The sequence below is a fragment of the Ostrea edulis genome, chromosome 1, assembly GCF_947568905.1.
Source record: "Ostrea edulis chromosome 1, xbOstEdul1.1, whole genome shotgun sequence".
In the NCBI taxonomy this organism is placed as follows: Eukaryota; Metazoa; Mollusca; class Bivalvia; order Ostreida; family Ostreidae; genus Ostrea; species Ostrea edulis.
The window spans coordinates 18,601,205-18,618,135 of NC_079164.1; the positions used below are offsets into that span (position 1 = coordinate 18,601,205).

The following is a 16,931-nucleotide window of genomic DNA, read 5'->3' on the forward strand; positions in this document are numbered from 1 at the left end:
ATAATTAATTGTAATAATTTTATTGTTTTATTATATTAGTATAATTAATTGTAATATTTCTATTGTTTAATTATATTAGTATAATTAATTGTAATATTTCTATTGTCAGTTGTTTTACTTACCTTCCACTGGCACTTCTACAGCCAGGCTGCCAGCAGGAGACCACATATAAAGCTTATTGGTACCGGTACACAGGGACAGACGGGGCTGCAGAGGGTCCCACTCAACACCTGACAATTAAGTATATACTGTACACACCTACACTGACTTATATTCTTATATAGAGACAGGTGGGGCTGCAGAGGGTCCCACTCAACACCTGACAATTAAGTACACTGTACACACCTACACTGACTATTCTTATCACTATGCAGGTACACAAATACTTGGCAAATCTATTTTACATTTCTACATAATATTAAAAATAAATGCCACAGTGCAAAGGTTAATGTAATAGCAATATTGTTTTTGTAGTATAAAGTTGAACCCTAATAGCTTGTTCACTGTAACCGTGATTTACTATATGCAATAAAACAAGGTTATAGTGAACCTCTAGGGACAGCAATAAAAAAATTGTTAAATTCAATATACCCCTCATTGGCAATTATATGGCTTGCTTGGGTTCGGATCTGCTATTAAAGAGTAAAGGTATAGAACTCTAAATATAGGGTTCCCTAGTTGGCTGATATATAAACAATGAACCAAATGGTATAAAAAATTCTACTCTGTATTCTAATATATTCATACATAATCAATCTACATTACTACCAAAGTTCATCCCGAAAAACCCAAATTAACATCGATAATATAAATCATCAAACACCTGTGTTAATGTGGTTTGGATAGAAATAGAAATTATAAAACATTTGTATATTTATAAAGACTTGTTATTACCATAATTCATGCACTATAATAAATTAATATTGATAAAAATTAGTATTTGAATTTCTAAATTGTTATAAGTCTTTTAATCCTTTTTGGGTAATTACATGTAGTTGCACCAGTCAAAATGGCTGTGATAAGTGAAAGTGCAGATGGTTTTAGAATTTTCAGTCACTTGGAGCTATTACAGACTTCAGTTTATGAAGTGGGGTAAGATGTTCATTTTAGAAATGATATGTTATGCTGCACATTCTATGTAATAGCTTGTTGCAATGTTCAAACATTCTGTGTAGTCGTATAGTGCCAGGGCCCAGCTAAAAGTCATTTGCCAGGTTTATTGTTTTTACATCGGCGAACTTGGGTACTTTATATTTAGAGTTCTATACCTTTACTCTTTATTAAGGTAGCTCCACCCTAATGTGACTAACAGACTTATCAATATTAATGGTTGAAAGAGGAAAAACTATATTGATTTCCACGCAAATATAGCTTAATTTAATCAATAACCAAAGAAAATGTATAGGTTGCCACCTTTTTTAAGATGTCAGACTTACAAAAACAGAAGTATCGGTCAACATCATAAAATCACACATTTTCGTAAAACAGAATGATAAAAGATAAAAAATTGCTAAAACGCATCAAAGATGTGTATGGCTGAGTTGCAGTTTGGAAAATTATGCGCGCTTGCATTCACGTAGTAAAAATATGCACATATTTAATACAGTTTATAAGTATGAAGCTTTGAATGGCCGCAATAGGTATTTAGTGTGATAATGACCTTGACCTTTGGATTTCAAAAGCAACATGAATCTTGAATGTCATCAGGATTTGAAGTCTGATAAACATGCATCAGCAAGTATATGTATAAAAGTTAGAGGCAAGTTCAAATATACAGTATATACTGAAAAAGAAACCTTGACCTTGGACTTTTGACCTCAAAATAGGAACCTTCCTCTTTTGGATGTGATCATGTTATGTAAGTCTCAAAAAGATGCACCAAAAAGTATGAAAGTTAGAGACCAGATAAGCTAATTGTGGACACCGCCCGCCCAACTGGACGCCCATCTTTCGCCAATTTATTGCAATTCACCTTTGAATTAGAACGCTTTACCTGATATAGTATTGCGTTGTGTGACGACACAAAAGAACAGTTTGAATGACATGTTTCATGTAATACAACAAGAGTTTTCATTGGCCGATTACAGCCCGCCCACTTTCTCAAGTGGATTCAGGTGATCAGATAAGATGGACGGACTAGAAAATTACTACCTGGAGAACTGTAGCTCTCTGAAAAAATATTGTGATGGACAGAGAGCTGCAGATCCACCCCTTATAAAAACCTTCGATTTATGGTGCACAAAAAGCTGCACACGGTTGAGGCCTGATATCGTTGTATTCTTGTGTTGCTGTCTCATAAATTCAATATTAAAAAATATATTAACATATTTTCCTACTATACTTGTGTCCAAACATACCTTCAAATATTCATTAAAGCCACACAAGACCCGAAAACTGGCAGCTTCAAATGATTTTGTTTGTTGACGTAGCCATGTAAGGTAGCCGGTCAATTCGAACTCTGTTGCTATTGATATCTATTCATGAAATTGGTTGTAAGTTATGTATTCGCTCTTCATTTCTTATCAACACGAATAATTAATAGAAATTAAAAAATACAGTTTTTGTAAAGGTAAAATAAGCTCTTGATTAACAAAAATGCTACATAAGCCCATTATGGTCCTTAACACTCGTGTGGCAGAGATAGAGACCGGCCCAGACTAAAGAAAGCCGCATTGCCGTGAGTTTAACTATTTGAATAATTATCATTTAATGGAACTGGGATGATATATTATTTAAAATATTTAGCTAAAATATTTGTGGGGTATTAGTTCACATCTAGACGCTATTGTGCCAGTATGGAACTGAACGGGGATTCGAATTGACTGGCTACATCAGCAAACGAAATCATCAAAAGCTGTGAGTTTTTGGGTCGTATGGGGCTTTAATAAATATCTGAAGGTATGTTTGGACACAAGTATAGTAGGAAAATATGTTAGGAATTTTTTTATATTAAATTTATGAGACAACAACACAAGAATACAACTTTTTCTCTTTCTTCCTTTGAAGGTTGTTTCCATCTGGCCGTCATGTTTTCAAATGCCGACTACTCCCGTATAAGGGAATTTGGGGGGACTTATACATATGGACCAATGAGAGTTTCTGTTGCATTTCGCAATTGTATTACAAACAGATTCAATTGTGTCGTCACACAACGCAATACTATATCGGCCAAAGCGTTCTAATTCAAAGGTGAATTGCGATAAAAGCTGAGATTTGCTACACAACCTTGGCTACTAAAAACTTGCTAAAATTACAAATATTTGACGTCAACATTTTAGAAAAACTGCTAATATATAGATATGCATAATTTAATTGTGGATAATAGGAAACTCATTGTAAAATACACTCTCAGTAGAGGATTCTGAGGAAATACCAGCATAGGAGTTATTGCCCCTGACATTTTTTTCCCCATCATAAATAATTGATTATCTATGCAAAATATAAACTTTTTCACTATCAATAGTTTACCAAATTTTTTATTTTATCCAGTGCATAAAATTCCTCTGAAAGATGCATTTCTATCATGCATAAAGTTTAATCTAATAAAGGTTTTTGCAAAAACCTATGACATCACATGAGGATTGATCTACCTTAATGGTAAATTTGACCCAAGTGATATAATTGCCCGTGTTTCCTCTCATATGCGAATAAATATCACTTAACAATAAGCATGAATTCGTTATAAGCATGTTTTACTGTAGTTCAAGTTTCAAAGTTAATTTACATCATATAACTTCAAGATAATTCAGGTACCCATTGAATTGTAAGCTTTTACTTACATTTTATCACAGCTCCTTGAGTCAGCACTGCACATAACTTCAGTTTTTGAACATCCCAGATCCATAATGTATTTGGCATATTGTCTGAGGGAAAAGTAGCAAATACATATCAACTACTTTTCAATCTGTATTATTTCTAAAACACCATCTGTTTTTCATGATGCAGTTACAGAATTTTATAAAAGATGTTTAACTAACTCTGTGAATAGTTTATGGACACATTTTTTATATTGCTTTGCATTTCAAAACTGTTTTTAAAAAAATTCTTATCTCATAAAATTATTTTCATGAAATGTATGAAGAAAACAATTTTATTTTTAAGGATTTCATCACCATTTCTTGTGTACATATATCTGCAATCACAGCTGAAGGCCAGCATGCCCACACCAAGTTTTGGGTTGGCCCGATTGGTGTCCGGTTTGACAACAGGAATGTTTACAGGGGAATGGTCTACCTCATCTGATCAGAAATCATTAGAAAAAAGACAAAGATAATGCAACGAAAACTGCAGCTTGGAAATCTATAACATGATAACAATTTAAATTGTGACAATCAATCAATTTCATGACAGAATGTTAATGTCATCTGTAAATATTATCAGATCATCTATGGTGTAACTTTATCAAACTAATTCACATTGTATTTTAGGAATTTTAATAGATCCATATGTGTGACCTGCAAGAATACTTCCAAGTACAATACTCACATTTACTCTGTGGGGTGAAAAGGGCTGCTGTGGGTGCATCAATGTCATTTCCCGGGGGTAGAGGGGCTCTAGTCTCTATCTCTTTATACACAACCTGACACATGCAAAAATATTTATAAATGGAAGTAGTGGTCTGTCTGTATAAAACGTAAGTTTAATATATAATTATAATTATTGAAAAGAGACTTTCTTCTAGATATGATAAATGGAAATGCATGCAAATATTAGGAAATTACTCTTTTGAATAAATTTCATGATTCATTCTTTACACCACCGACAAAATCATTTAATCTAAAATGAAGCAGACTGATTTATCCTGCTTTTCTAATGGAGTTATCCCTCTTAGATAACTTACCACATCCTCCTCATTCAAAGTGGCAGGGTGGCTGTGAGTCCCCACTGATTTCCAGGTGATATGATTCAAAATTCTCACCTGTAGTTATACAAAAACAATCATCATAATCAAACAGTGACAAATGTTTGTACATTCAATTAATGATGAAATATAATGTATGTATAAGTTTATATTAATTAACATAAGATGGACTCGATCGTGTTGTCTGATTTTCAAAGAACATAAAATGTTAGAAACCTAAATGCCAGTACAACCGATTACAAATAATGAATAATTAATTTGAGTTTTCTGTACCATGGGTATCCACATTAAGGTACGTCACGAGTCATTGTGACGTAATTAATATTTGACATTTGTCTGTCTACAAGTCACGGTGACATTCATATTTGACATTTGTCCTTCTACAAGTCAAGGTGACATTAATATTGACATTAATTTTGTCTGTCTACAACTTGCTGCAAAATTTAATATTTTTTGGACTGCAAGTCATTGTAAAATTAATATCTGATGTTAAAATGTCTGACAATTAACAAGTTGCTGTATCTGACTGCAAGTCTCTATAACTGCATGACATTGGTTTATCTGTGGACTGCAACTTTTCTTTCATATGTCAAACATATAATGGCCAAATAACAACATCTGAATCAATATGATATTTGTGTAATCTTTGAGATGTCCTTGTAATTAACAAGTCACCTTCATTACAAATTTAAATTAATTTAAGAGATCAAACTTTTTAAATTCTAGGATGAAGGTCCTGTATATAATGTGATATACATTATATGTAGGTTTAAATGGTGATCAGATTTCTTAGTATTATTACACATCCAAATATGTTTTTAGTTTCTGACCCCTCCAACCACAAAGATTTGCTAAGTCCCACTGTCATGTACGTGGAAATACCACTTGCAGTGGGTGATTTGGGATGTAAATATACCGTGTTCAAAGCAAAGAATACAATACACATAATTCCTGTCCCAACTCGATCCTCCTTTGTGTTTTGTTTGGCATTTGTCATGGTAACTGATTGTATGTTCAATGATATCATTTTAACTGTTATAATATCTCCAATCTGATTTAAAATCTTGAATTTCAATGGCAATAAGTATAAACACACAGACCGTTTCCTTAGAAATTTGTCTAAACATGGGGACACTCTGAAATGATTGCTTCAGTTAATTTCTATAGGTTTAAATCATAATGATATGTTTTCTACCAAAACTAGGTCTTGATACCTTTTGTTTGGTGAAACCGATGCTCTCTAGCAAGGTAGCCGCTGGGCTTAAAATGTATGACCAAGTGTCACACAAACAAAATCCTACATTTTTTATTCCTTTTAAATTTACAGAAAAAACATCTGCATGACATTTATATTTGTTGTTCAAATAGACAATGAGATGATAAATTTCTATTGGACTAAAGGCACATGGCACAAATAATTCCAATATTCATATTATGTTCGGATCTGTTATCCCTCATAAATGAGAAGCTATGTCTAGAGTCACAGTAACATTGCATAATCATCCTTTTTTACCCAGTTATTACATTTTGGAGTTTCACTATAGAGGGACCAAACTAATCCTGGGACAAAGCCATCTCACAGTGACTTATCAATCATTATATCTGCCAAGTACTTCAACAAAGTCCTCAGAATCTCATACTTCACTTAAAGAACATTTGTAGTGGCATTAAACTTCAATTATCATCCAGGATTTTACAAGTTAATCCCAACAATAAAAACTAGGGGATCCTGGTTGATAAGAGGGGATTGTGTATCCCGAAAATACCAAAATAACATGAGGTCATCCATTCATCAATATTGCGCAGATAAGTCACACACAATTACACACACCGACAAAATAACATAACGGTACATGGGATGGATAGATTTTAGTTTAACATATGCATGAACACAAGAAATTGAAAAAAGAAAAATTATCCATTCCAATTTCGAACTGACACTAACCTGTTACTGAATACAAATCTGTCATCCAGTACATATGAAAGTCATTTAATTAGATGAAAACCAGAAAACTAGCACAGTCATGCAAGGCCGTGGTATAAACTCTGGTTAGTTATTTGCTAATTTGAAATTTGATCGAATTGTCCCAAATCTACATGTGTTCATTTCTTTTACCTTCACCTACTTTGCAACAAATCTGCAGGTTGAACAATTCTAAAGCTAAAATGATTCATACCATCCTCAATTCAATTTCTTTTTGTGTCCTTGACATTTCCCTTTCTGACCTCAACATTTCCACTCATAAGTATGGAATAGAAAGTCAGCTGCCACGTGAAAAATAATGACAAGCTACAGTTGTATATATAGCATTTATGTCGGTATTCATCATGAAGTTTTACCTTCTAACCTGAGAATTTATATATAGGTGTTCTTGTTTTGGTCATCGTCTTCTAAAACATCAGAATTAATAACTGAATGTGAATTATCGTAGCGGATTTTTTCCGCGAGGTGATATTTTAGCGGTTAGATAGCTTTCTGCTAAAATTTCACTTGCCAAATATGCACCTGTGACTTTGGTATTTGCAAGAGAGACTCCTCAATTGAATTAAGGCATCCCATACAAAAATAAAGTAAAACAGATGCATAAAATGGCCTTTCGTGTTTTATATGGAAAATATTTAATGGAAAATATCCGAGAATGAAACGACGTTTAAACCGATACCCAGTACGCTTCCATATATTTTCACCGAGGCATGTGTTTAACATCACGAGACTATCATGTGACATTATATATTTAGAACCAACAAAAATTATTGTGATAATTACAAAAGTGCAACGATATCGGTTACATGCAGGCCGACCCTTTTAATATTGAAATACAGAGCCTCCTTTACATTAACTGTAAAGTTTTGGGAGCAAGTTCTCCGATAGAAGGAAGGAAGTTTAAAATGCATCTAATGCAGCATATATTTCTTAATTTTCGAGAGTATGCAAGAAATTATCAGAGGCAGAAAGGGGTTTCTTTTTGTTTCAGAGTTGCTCTCAACACTTTTCTGATATATCAATGAATATAAGAATATAAATATATAAACATCAAGCACCACCATACACTGTACATCGTTGCAGTTTTACATTTACTGCAGCTGGTCGCAATAATTATGTAAATTTAAACGCAGTGCTAATCCGAATCAGGAGAATATGTAGGGGCGATTTCAAGGTAACATAAAATGAACATCACCTTCGTGCAAACTAGATATGATAAATGCAGAGTGATTTGATATGAAAAAGAAATAATATATGATTATATGATAAGCATTTGACAAGAAAATTTTTCATGTACATACAGTTTATCACTTGATAACGGTAGTAAATAACGACATACTGTTATGACACTTTCCCCGCGATACAACTGTTACAGTAAGAACTTGTACGTCGTGACGTACGTTTTTATTGTGACGTCATATGGTGCGAAGTGCACTGAGGTACATTTATATACAGCACTGTATTGTTCTCGGGAAGCCTTAACTGAACTGAGTCTTTCTTGCCCACCAAAATTTATTTCACTAAAATCATTAACATATACCTTTGCGCCAACAAATCGCCAAATTTTATACCTGCGGAAAAAACCTGCTATATATACAGTATGTGGCCTACTAGGTTAATAACACTGGAGATATCAAGTCACACAAAATTGTTGATGGACAGAAATATAGAGGTGGATGGACATGTAGAGATTGTCATGATGTGTCATTACCATTTACCAATAAATATATGCTGTTTCAATGTAATTTACTTCTCAATAGGAGCACTGACCTTTCAACTTTATATAAAAAACAACAACTATACATTGGAAACAAATTCAATTTTAAAGAATAAATCATTCAACAAAATCCTTATGTTTTAAAAGAATCCTTAACTTAGAGATTGTTTTTATGAAAAACAAATGTCTCCACAGCTCCCCAAATAGGAAGTGCTCAAATGAAATATCCTCCCCTTAATAGACTGCGTGATAAGGAGTAAAAAGCATGAGCAGGAGCATCAACATTATGAACTCTGATAAGCCGTTACAGCTTAGGAGAAGTGTTCACAAATTATTTGTCAACTCTACCCCTCAAATCCATTATAAATTTAAGGATAACAACTGGATCCTCCTGTCCCTACAATATGCACATCTGCAAATGACATTGAAATGTTGTATAAATTAGGTTTCAAGTCTATTGGATAAGCCATATAGAAGAAGAGGCATTCACAAGCTTTTTGTAACATCCTCCACCCCTCTTAGATCCACTATAACTTTCAGAAAAATAATTGGATCCTCCTGTCCCGACAACATGCACATCGACAAATGGAAATAAAGCATTGTACAAAGTTTCAAGTCTATTCGATAAGCGTTCAAAAGATTTTGTTACAGACAGATGGACAGAAAGTACAAAAACAAAGTCTCCCCCTGGAAGGAGGGAATCAAGATAAATTTCAACAGAGCAAGTTGTGATGGGGCTTTAATCATAGCCGCCTACAAGGAGTTTTAGAATTATGTCTTCAATCTAAAATTGGTGAATGTTGTCTGTATTCAAAAATGATTCATCCACATTTTAAATATTTCAGTTCAAATATACCTCCTTTCAAAGTATTCAATATTGAACGCTCATACTCAGAATGTTTCAGGCGCACACGATTTACGCAATGCAAAGTTAGCGTTCAATAAATTCTCAGGATATTGAACGCTAACATTCTCTAGATTTTACGCAGATTTTATAATAGACTATTTATTAGCTATATAATAATATATGCACTTTTCCCTGAATTATTGTGAGGAAAACAGAATAAAACATGTTTTGTGTGAACCAACAAATTCTGGCAAAGTTGTATAATATTGATGTCCATGCACGTCTATTCTCTAGGTGTGGGATAGGTGCAATCTTCAGACTGTCTATAAACAGCAGACGAGTCTGTCCGAGATTGTAGCATGTGGCTTATGGTGTACAAATTATGGAACAGCCAAATGAGCCAATGTCTGCTGATTACTAATCAGGATGGGTCTGCTCAGCTTACAATGTCATGAAAGTCACGTTGTATTAATCTTGTACATTTTTATGATAAACCGAGGAATTGAAAATCATTAGTCATGTTGCTTTAAGCTTCAGAAAGAATTCATATAAGATTGAAAATATGTGTCCAATAGCAAATTAATATACCAATATTGAAATCCCAAGGTAACTTATGTTCTTCAGACATTAATAATTCATAGTGTAACTTAATAAAACATTATTAGTTGCCTGTAAAGTTATATTCTACCAATAAAACACTATAATTTACATTTTAGTATTAAACAATTATCATTATGGTTACATGTTAGTAATTTTGAATTATCATATAATGCAGGCAATTTTTTGCATAAAGTTGCAGTACTACTATTTTGTGTGTGTGCCATAGCCTACTGTGATTTTAATGATAAATTAAAAACCTAAAATTTAAGGACCACTAATTCAATTCTTTCTTCAATAGATCGAGTCATGTAATTGTAAAAGGCAGGGAGAAAATGCATCTTACTAGACAGGGATTCAAACTTGGGCCCCAGAATCTCTAGTCAGCTGTGTTATACCAACTGTCAGCTATCTGGCCACCATCAGTCCAACCTATGGCATCTGACTGCCACATTCCTCCCTCCTTAAATGTCTTCAAACTTTGAAGACATCAACCCAAGACCTTTATTCCTGGCAGGCATTTTCACCTGTCAGTTCCAGGGGCTGGTCTATGGCACCAAATGTAACAGAAAGGGAGAAAATGTGATGGACCATATCAGAATTCAAACCCGGGGCCTCTGAATCTCTTGTCAGGTGATTACCACCACACATATAACTAGATATGATTATAATCTGCCAGTTATAAAGTCTTCCAAATGAAGTACTGGCTGTATAAAAGTGGACTCTTTCTGAGTACTACTATTTTTCCAACATTTCTCCCTTGCCCAAACGCTATGCCAATTTTGATTTTATTTAAAAAATCTAGATCACAAAGACTTTAATTATTTTGAAAAGTCGCTTTGTTTCCTCTAGTAAAACTGGCATCATTTTAGTTTGTAGGTTCCAACATCCTCTCATCATTTCTGAAGATTCCATGACTCTTATAAGTCCCAGTTCTAAAGTTATACAAGTTTTTAATCATCAAGGTCAAAGTCACAGGGGTCATTTGACTTTGATACTAAGTTTGTGTCCTCTGATCATTTCTGAAGATCCCGTGTCTCTATCAATTCCAGATCTAAAGTTATACCAGTTTTATGTTCAAGGTCAAGGTCACTGAAGTCACTTGACCTTAATGCTATTTGTAGATCCCATCACCTTTTCATAACTTGTAAAACTGTAAGTCACTACACAAAACAAGTTATATTCAGATATACGTGTATTGCAGTTTTGTTGGATTTGCATGTCACTATCATGTCAAAGAAAGATGCATTTACATGTATTCATCTAAATATATCAATAATCAACTTTAAATAAAACAATGATTAACTAAAAATAATCCAATAATTAACTTCAGATAAATGCAATAATTAACTTTAGCAAATCAGTAAAGCAGTAATTATTAGGTAACGGATACAACTGGCCTCGTTGATATCTCATACACTTGACATTTTCTGTCTTTTAACAATTCAATATTTGTCTTCTGATAAAAATCCATCATCTGTGTGAACAATGTATTTGGGAGTGCATGGTGTTTTCAACAATTTGTTCTCACAGTACCCATGTACTGAAAAACAGAAAATTTTATAATTTTCATTCTTTTGGTTCAGTGTTATGGAAGTTACAAAATGCAATGAAAGAAAAGTTAAAAGATATAGAGTACGTTCCAAAAGGCTGTTTAACACATCTCCTCTTTTTCAAGAACTTTCATTATTCATCAGAGTGACCATGATGCAATAGTTCTTAGACAGCTACTAGGATTGCTTTATTTGAATATGTTTGGTTAGTTGACCGTTGTGATATCGAACAGCTAGCACTCACCATCCACGTCCCCGCACAGGTGCGATATTTGCCAGTGTTATTGCATCATAAGTAAGGTAACTAATAACTTTGTTACTATTTTATTTGTAATAATCAATACACTAAATGAGGAAAATAGATGATGTAAATGTCATATGTCACCCATTTTTTATTTTGTTTTGTTGGACTATTCTATACTTAGGCCTGATGTACCATTTGTCTTTGACCTTGCATGGTGCTTGTTTTTAATCAGTAAACTCAAGATAGTAAAAGACTAAATACTGTTGTACCAGGTATATAAACATAGATAACGGTACTACTAGCGTGTCACTTAATAGGTTATACTCAAGGAGTATATATACATGTGAAGTAGTTCATTGATAAACATTAAAAGATTATTTCCTGGAAATGAAAAGAAAACATCATGAGATAAAACGTGACTGTTACACCCATATTTTATTTCATTTCAGAATTTCATGATTTTTGTAAGTATTTTGCAATTCAAATGAGAACTTTAGGGGGTCTAATGCTAATGAAATATATCATTAAAGGGTTCAGTATCAAAGCATTTGAATTCCTGTAGTTAAATTTCATCTTTTAACCTGTAAATTGCTTCTACAGTATTCAGTACTAATAGGTATGTACAGAAGCTCTTTTTTGTTTTGTTTTTAGCTCACCTCAGTCCAGGTGAGCTTCTCTGATCAAAATTTGTCCATCATCTGTCGTTTTGTCATTGTTGTTAACTTTTCACATCATTAACTTCTAATTAGAAACTGCTGGACCAATTTCAACCAAACTTCGCACAAAGCATTCTTGGGTAAACAGAATTCAAATTTGTTCAAACTCTCTTCAAAGGGGAGATAATTGAGAATAATGAAAATTGATGTTACATTTTCAAAATCTTCTCAAAACCCACTATTTCAACCAATATGGTACAAAGTATCTTTGAGTGAAAGGGCAATGTCCATTTTTAAAGGGGGAGATAATCAGGAAGTAGTAATATTGAGGTGCACTTCATTAAAACAATTTATTTTAACAACTGGATCTAGAATTACAAAACTTAGGCAGAAGCATCATCATACATGTATACCATAAATCCAAGTTTGTTTAAATATCAGCCCATGAGCTTAGAATGAGGCAATGAAGGGGGGGTGGGGGTGGGGGTGGGGGCTGAAACTTTCATAGGAATATATAAGGTTGGTTGGTTGTATATTGTTTAACATTCCTCCCAAGAATTTTTTAATCATATGGAGACGTCACCATTGTCAGTGAAGGGCTGCAAATTTAGGCCTATGCTTGGCACTTACGGTCTTTGAGCAGGGAGAGATCACCCTATTTAGTCTTCTCTTATGACAAGCCCCCCTGGCTTCTAACCTGGGTCCCCATAGGAAGGAATATATAAGGATATTCTCTGGAGAAATATGACTACAGTAGGTGAAATGAAAGCATCCTCGTATAGATCGGTTGAATTGAAATCATTTCCTTGTGTGCTTTAACATTGATGTGTCTTGTATGCAAGTGTGAACCATGTCCGGGTTAATTGTTTCTTGGAAATGGACGATATCTGTGGTACGGTCCTCAGGTGAGTTATAACGGTACTATGTATTATCTAGAAATGGATGATATCAGTGGTACGGTCCTCAGGTGAGAGTAAGGGTACCGATATCTGTGGTACGGTCCTCAGGTGAGAGTAAGGGTACCGATATCTGTGGTACGGTCCTTGGGTGAGAGTAAGGGTACCGATATATGTGGTACGGTCCTTGGGTGAGAGTAAGGGTACCGATATCTGTAGTACGGTCCTCAGGTGAGAGTTATAAGGGTAATATCTGTAGTACAGTTCTCGGGTAAGAGTAAGGGTACCGATATCTGTGGTACGGTCCTCAGGTGAGAATAAGGGTACCGATATCTGTGGTACGGTCCTTGGGTGAGAGTAAGGGTACCGATATCTGTGGTACGGTCCTTGGGTGAGAGTAATGGTACCGATATCTGTGGTATAGTCCTTGGGTGAGAGTAAGGGTACCGATATCTGTGGTACGGTCCTTGGGTGAGAGTAATGGTACCAATATCTGTGATACGGTCCTTGGGTGAGAGTAATGGTACTGATATCTGTGGTATGGTCCTTGGATGAGAGTAAGGGTACCAATATCTATGGTACTGTCCTCAGGTGAGAGTAAGGGTATCGATATCTGTGGTATAGTCCTTGGGTGAGAGTAAGGGTATTGATATCTGTGGTACGGTCCTTGGGTGAGAGTAATGGTACTGATATCTGTGGTACGGTCCTCAGGTGAGAGTAAGGGTATCGATATCTGTGGTACGGTCCTCAGGTGAGAGTATGGGTACTGATATCTGTGGTACAGTCCTCGGGTGAGAGTAAGGGTACCGATATCTGTGGTACAGTCTTCGGGTGAGAGTAAGGGTATCAATATCTGTGGTACAGTCCTCGGGTGAGAGTTATAAGGGTATCAATATCTGTGGTACAGTCCTCGGGTGAGAGTTATAAGGGTACTATCTATTATCGTTGTGGATACCCCACCCTGATTATCTTCTTTCAATATAACAAGGTAAAAGATACTGATTGAAAAAATATGTTTCAAGTGCATTAAAATGGTGTCCCCTTCCCTCCCTCCTGGGCCAGGATTGAGTAACAATAGTCTTTAAAATTTTCAGGGACAATCAGCTGCAAGTTTTCAAATAAATACAAAAGCATTTATTTTCAAGATACATCATTTTCTACTAATAAAAAAATATTTTCTTGTGGTGATGTCAATCATGGTGTTTTAATATGCCTTCACAAAACCCAGATATAGCTTAGTACTTGCTGCGTATAATTTTGATATTCTTGCTTGCATTGTCAATATATCATCTATAACCTTTGCAGGTGTTGAGAAGTAAATTTTTTCTTACTTATAACCTGTGGCCGTCAGATCAATTAATCCAGTATTCTGAGACATTACACACCTAACTGGTCGCATTAAATAAGTTTATTCAAATCATCATATGGGGCTTTGGTACTAATTGTACCTTAAAGAATTATATCGTGCATGAAATGTTTCATATTTTGACTATTTGATATTTTCAATTTAAAATAAATGCAAATAAGAATCCACCGAGAGATAAATTACGTTAATGCACAAATTTAGAATTTTACGGATTTTATTACTAATATCTCAATTCAGAGTAATCATCTTGATGCAGGGGAACACATTCACAATGTATAAAATACACCAACAACAACCAGCCATTGCCAGCTGTCTCCCGCAGTTATGATAACATCTTCATAAGAATTCATTAACCAACTTTAAATTTGGTCTACTTTAAAATCATATTAGAATTTTAATGCACTTTTCTAATCATTTAAAATAAAATCTAGATCATAAAGAGGACCAAAGAATAGTTGAAAGCAACTGTACTTGTTGGAGAATACCACTAGTATAACAGGGAGAAGGGAGAGAGTTGTCAATCAAATTGACTCTATCAGTCTTTAGCCACTTTATAATAAAGGTACAATATCTCATTGGTATCTTCCAAATCACATCATACAGGCACCAATAAGTTAACAACACATACTTTACATCCCTCCTCCCGACCTTTACCACACACTTTTACTTAATGGCTCCCTGTAACATCCAACATTCTGTAATGACTAGACAACTATACAACTCAACATTCTGTAATGACTAGACAACTATATAACTCAACATCCTGTAATGACTAGAGACAACTATATAACTCAACATCCTGTAATGACTAGACAACTATATAACTCAACATTCTGTAATGACTAGACAACTATATAACTCAACATCCTGTAATGACTAGACAACTATATAACTCAACATCCTGTAATGATTAGAGACAATTATATAACTCAACATCCTGTAATGACTAGACAACTATATAACTCAACATTCTGTAATGACTAGACAACTATATAACTCAACATCCTGTAATGATTAGAGACAATTATATAACTCAACATCCTGTAATGACTAGAGACAACTATATAACTCAACATTCTGTAATGATTAGAGACAACTATATAACACAACATCCTGTAATGACTAGAGACAACTATATAACTCAACATCCTGTTATGATTAGAGACAACTATATAACTCAACATTCTGTAATGACTAGAGACAACTATATAACTCAACATCCTGTAATGACTAGAGACAACTATATAACTCAACATCCTGTAATGACTAGACAACTATATAACTCAACATTCTGTAATGACTAGACAACTATATAACTCAACATCCTGTAATGACTAGACAACTATATAACTCAACATCCTGTAATGACTAGACAACTATATAACTCAACATCCTGTAATGATTAGAGACAATTATATAACTCAACATCCTGTAATGACTAGACAACTATATAACTCAACATTCTGTAATGACTAGACAACTATATAACTCAACATCCTGTAATGATTAGAGACAATTATATAACTCAACATCCTGTAATGACTAGAGACAACTATATAACTCAACATTCTGTAATGATTAGAGACAACTATATAACACAACATCCTGTAATGACTAGAGACAACTATATAACTCAACATCCTGTAATGATTAGAGACAACTATATAACTCAACATTCTGTAATGACTAGAGACAACTATATAACTCAACATCCTGTAATGATTAGAGACAATTATATAACTCAACATCCTGTAATGACTAGACAACTATATAACTCAACATCCTGTAATGACTAGACAACTATATAACTCAACATCCTGTAATAACTAGACAACTATATAACTCAACATCCTGTAATGACTAGACTATATAACTCAACATCCTGTAATGACTAGACAACTATATAACTCAACATCCTGTAATGATTAGAGACAACTATATAACTCAACATCCTGTAATGACTAGACAACTATATAACTCAACATCCTGTAATGACTAGACAACTATATAACTCAACATCCTGTAATAACTAGACAACTATATAACTCAACATCCTGTAATGACTAGACAACTATATAACTCAACATCCTGTAATGATTAGAGACAACTATATAACTCAACATCCTGTAATGACTAGACAACTATATAACACAACATCCTGTAATGACTAGACAACTATATAACTCAACATCCTGTAATGACTAGACAAC

At 34.1% G+C, this 16,931-nt stretch overlaps 2 protein-coding genes and 1 long non-coding RNA gene across 3 annotated transcripts in view; 2 read left to right on the forward strand and 1 right to left on the reverse strand.

The window, feature by feature from the left end:
* LOC125663336 (WD repeat-containing protein WRAP73-like) overlaps window positions 1-16,931 on the reverse strand; it is a 47,161-nt gene that overhangs the window by 817 nt on the left and 29,413 nt on the right. The window contains exons 9-13 of the mRNA XM_048895632.2: window positions 4,841-4,918; window positions 4,486-4,579; window positions 4,113-4,238; window positions 3,780-3,863; window positions 123-230 (exon numbers count right to left, since the gene is read on the reverse strand). Coding sequence (XP_048751589.2) covers window positions 123-230; window positions 3,780-3,863; window positions 4,113-4,238; window positions 4,486-4,579; window positions 4,841-4,918 — 490 coding nt within the window. The remainder of the gene's footprint in view (window positions 1-122; window positions 231-3,779; window positions 3,864-4,112; window positions 4,239-4,485; window positions 4,580-4,840; window positions 4,919-16,931) is intronic.
* LOC130051263 (uncharacterized) lies at window positions 108-4,384 on the forward strand. The gene is made up of 2 exons (XR_008799702.1): window positions 108-241; window positions 4,102-4,384. It is a non-coding gene; the product is annotated as an uncharacterized LOC130051263 (long non-coding RNA).
* LOC125663265 (cellular tumor antigen p53-like) overlaps window positions 12,172-16,931 on the forward strand; it is a 52,560-nt gene continuing 47,800 nt past the window's right edge. Inside the window, exon 1 of the mRNA XM_056152956.1 lies at window positions 12,172-12,267. The gene's annotated coding sequence lies outside the window, so the exon portion shown is untranslated. The remainder of the gene's footprint in view (window positions 12,268-16,931) is intronic.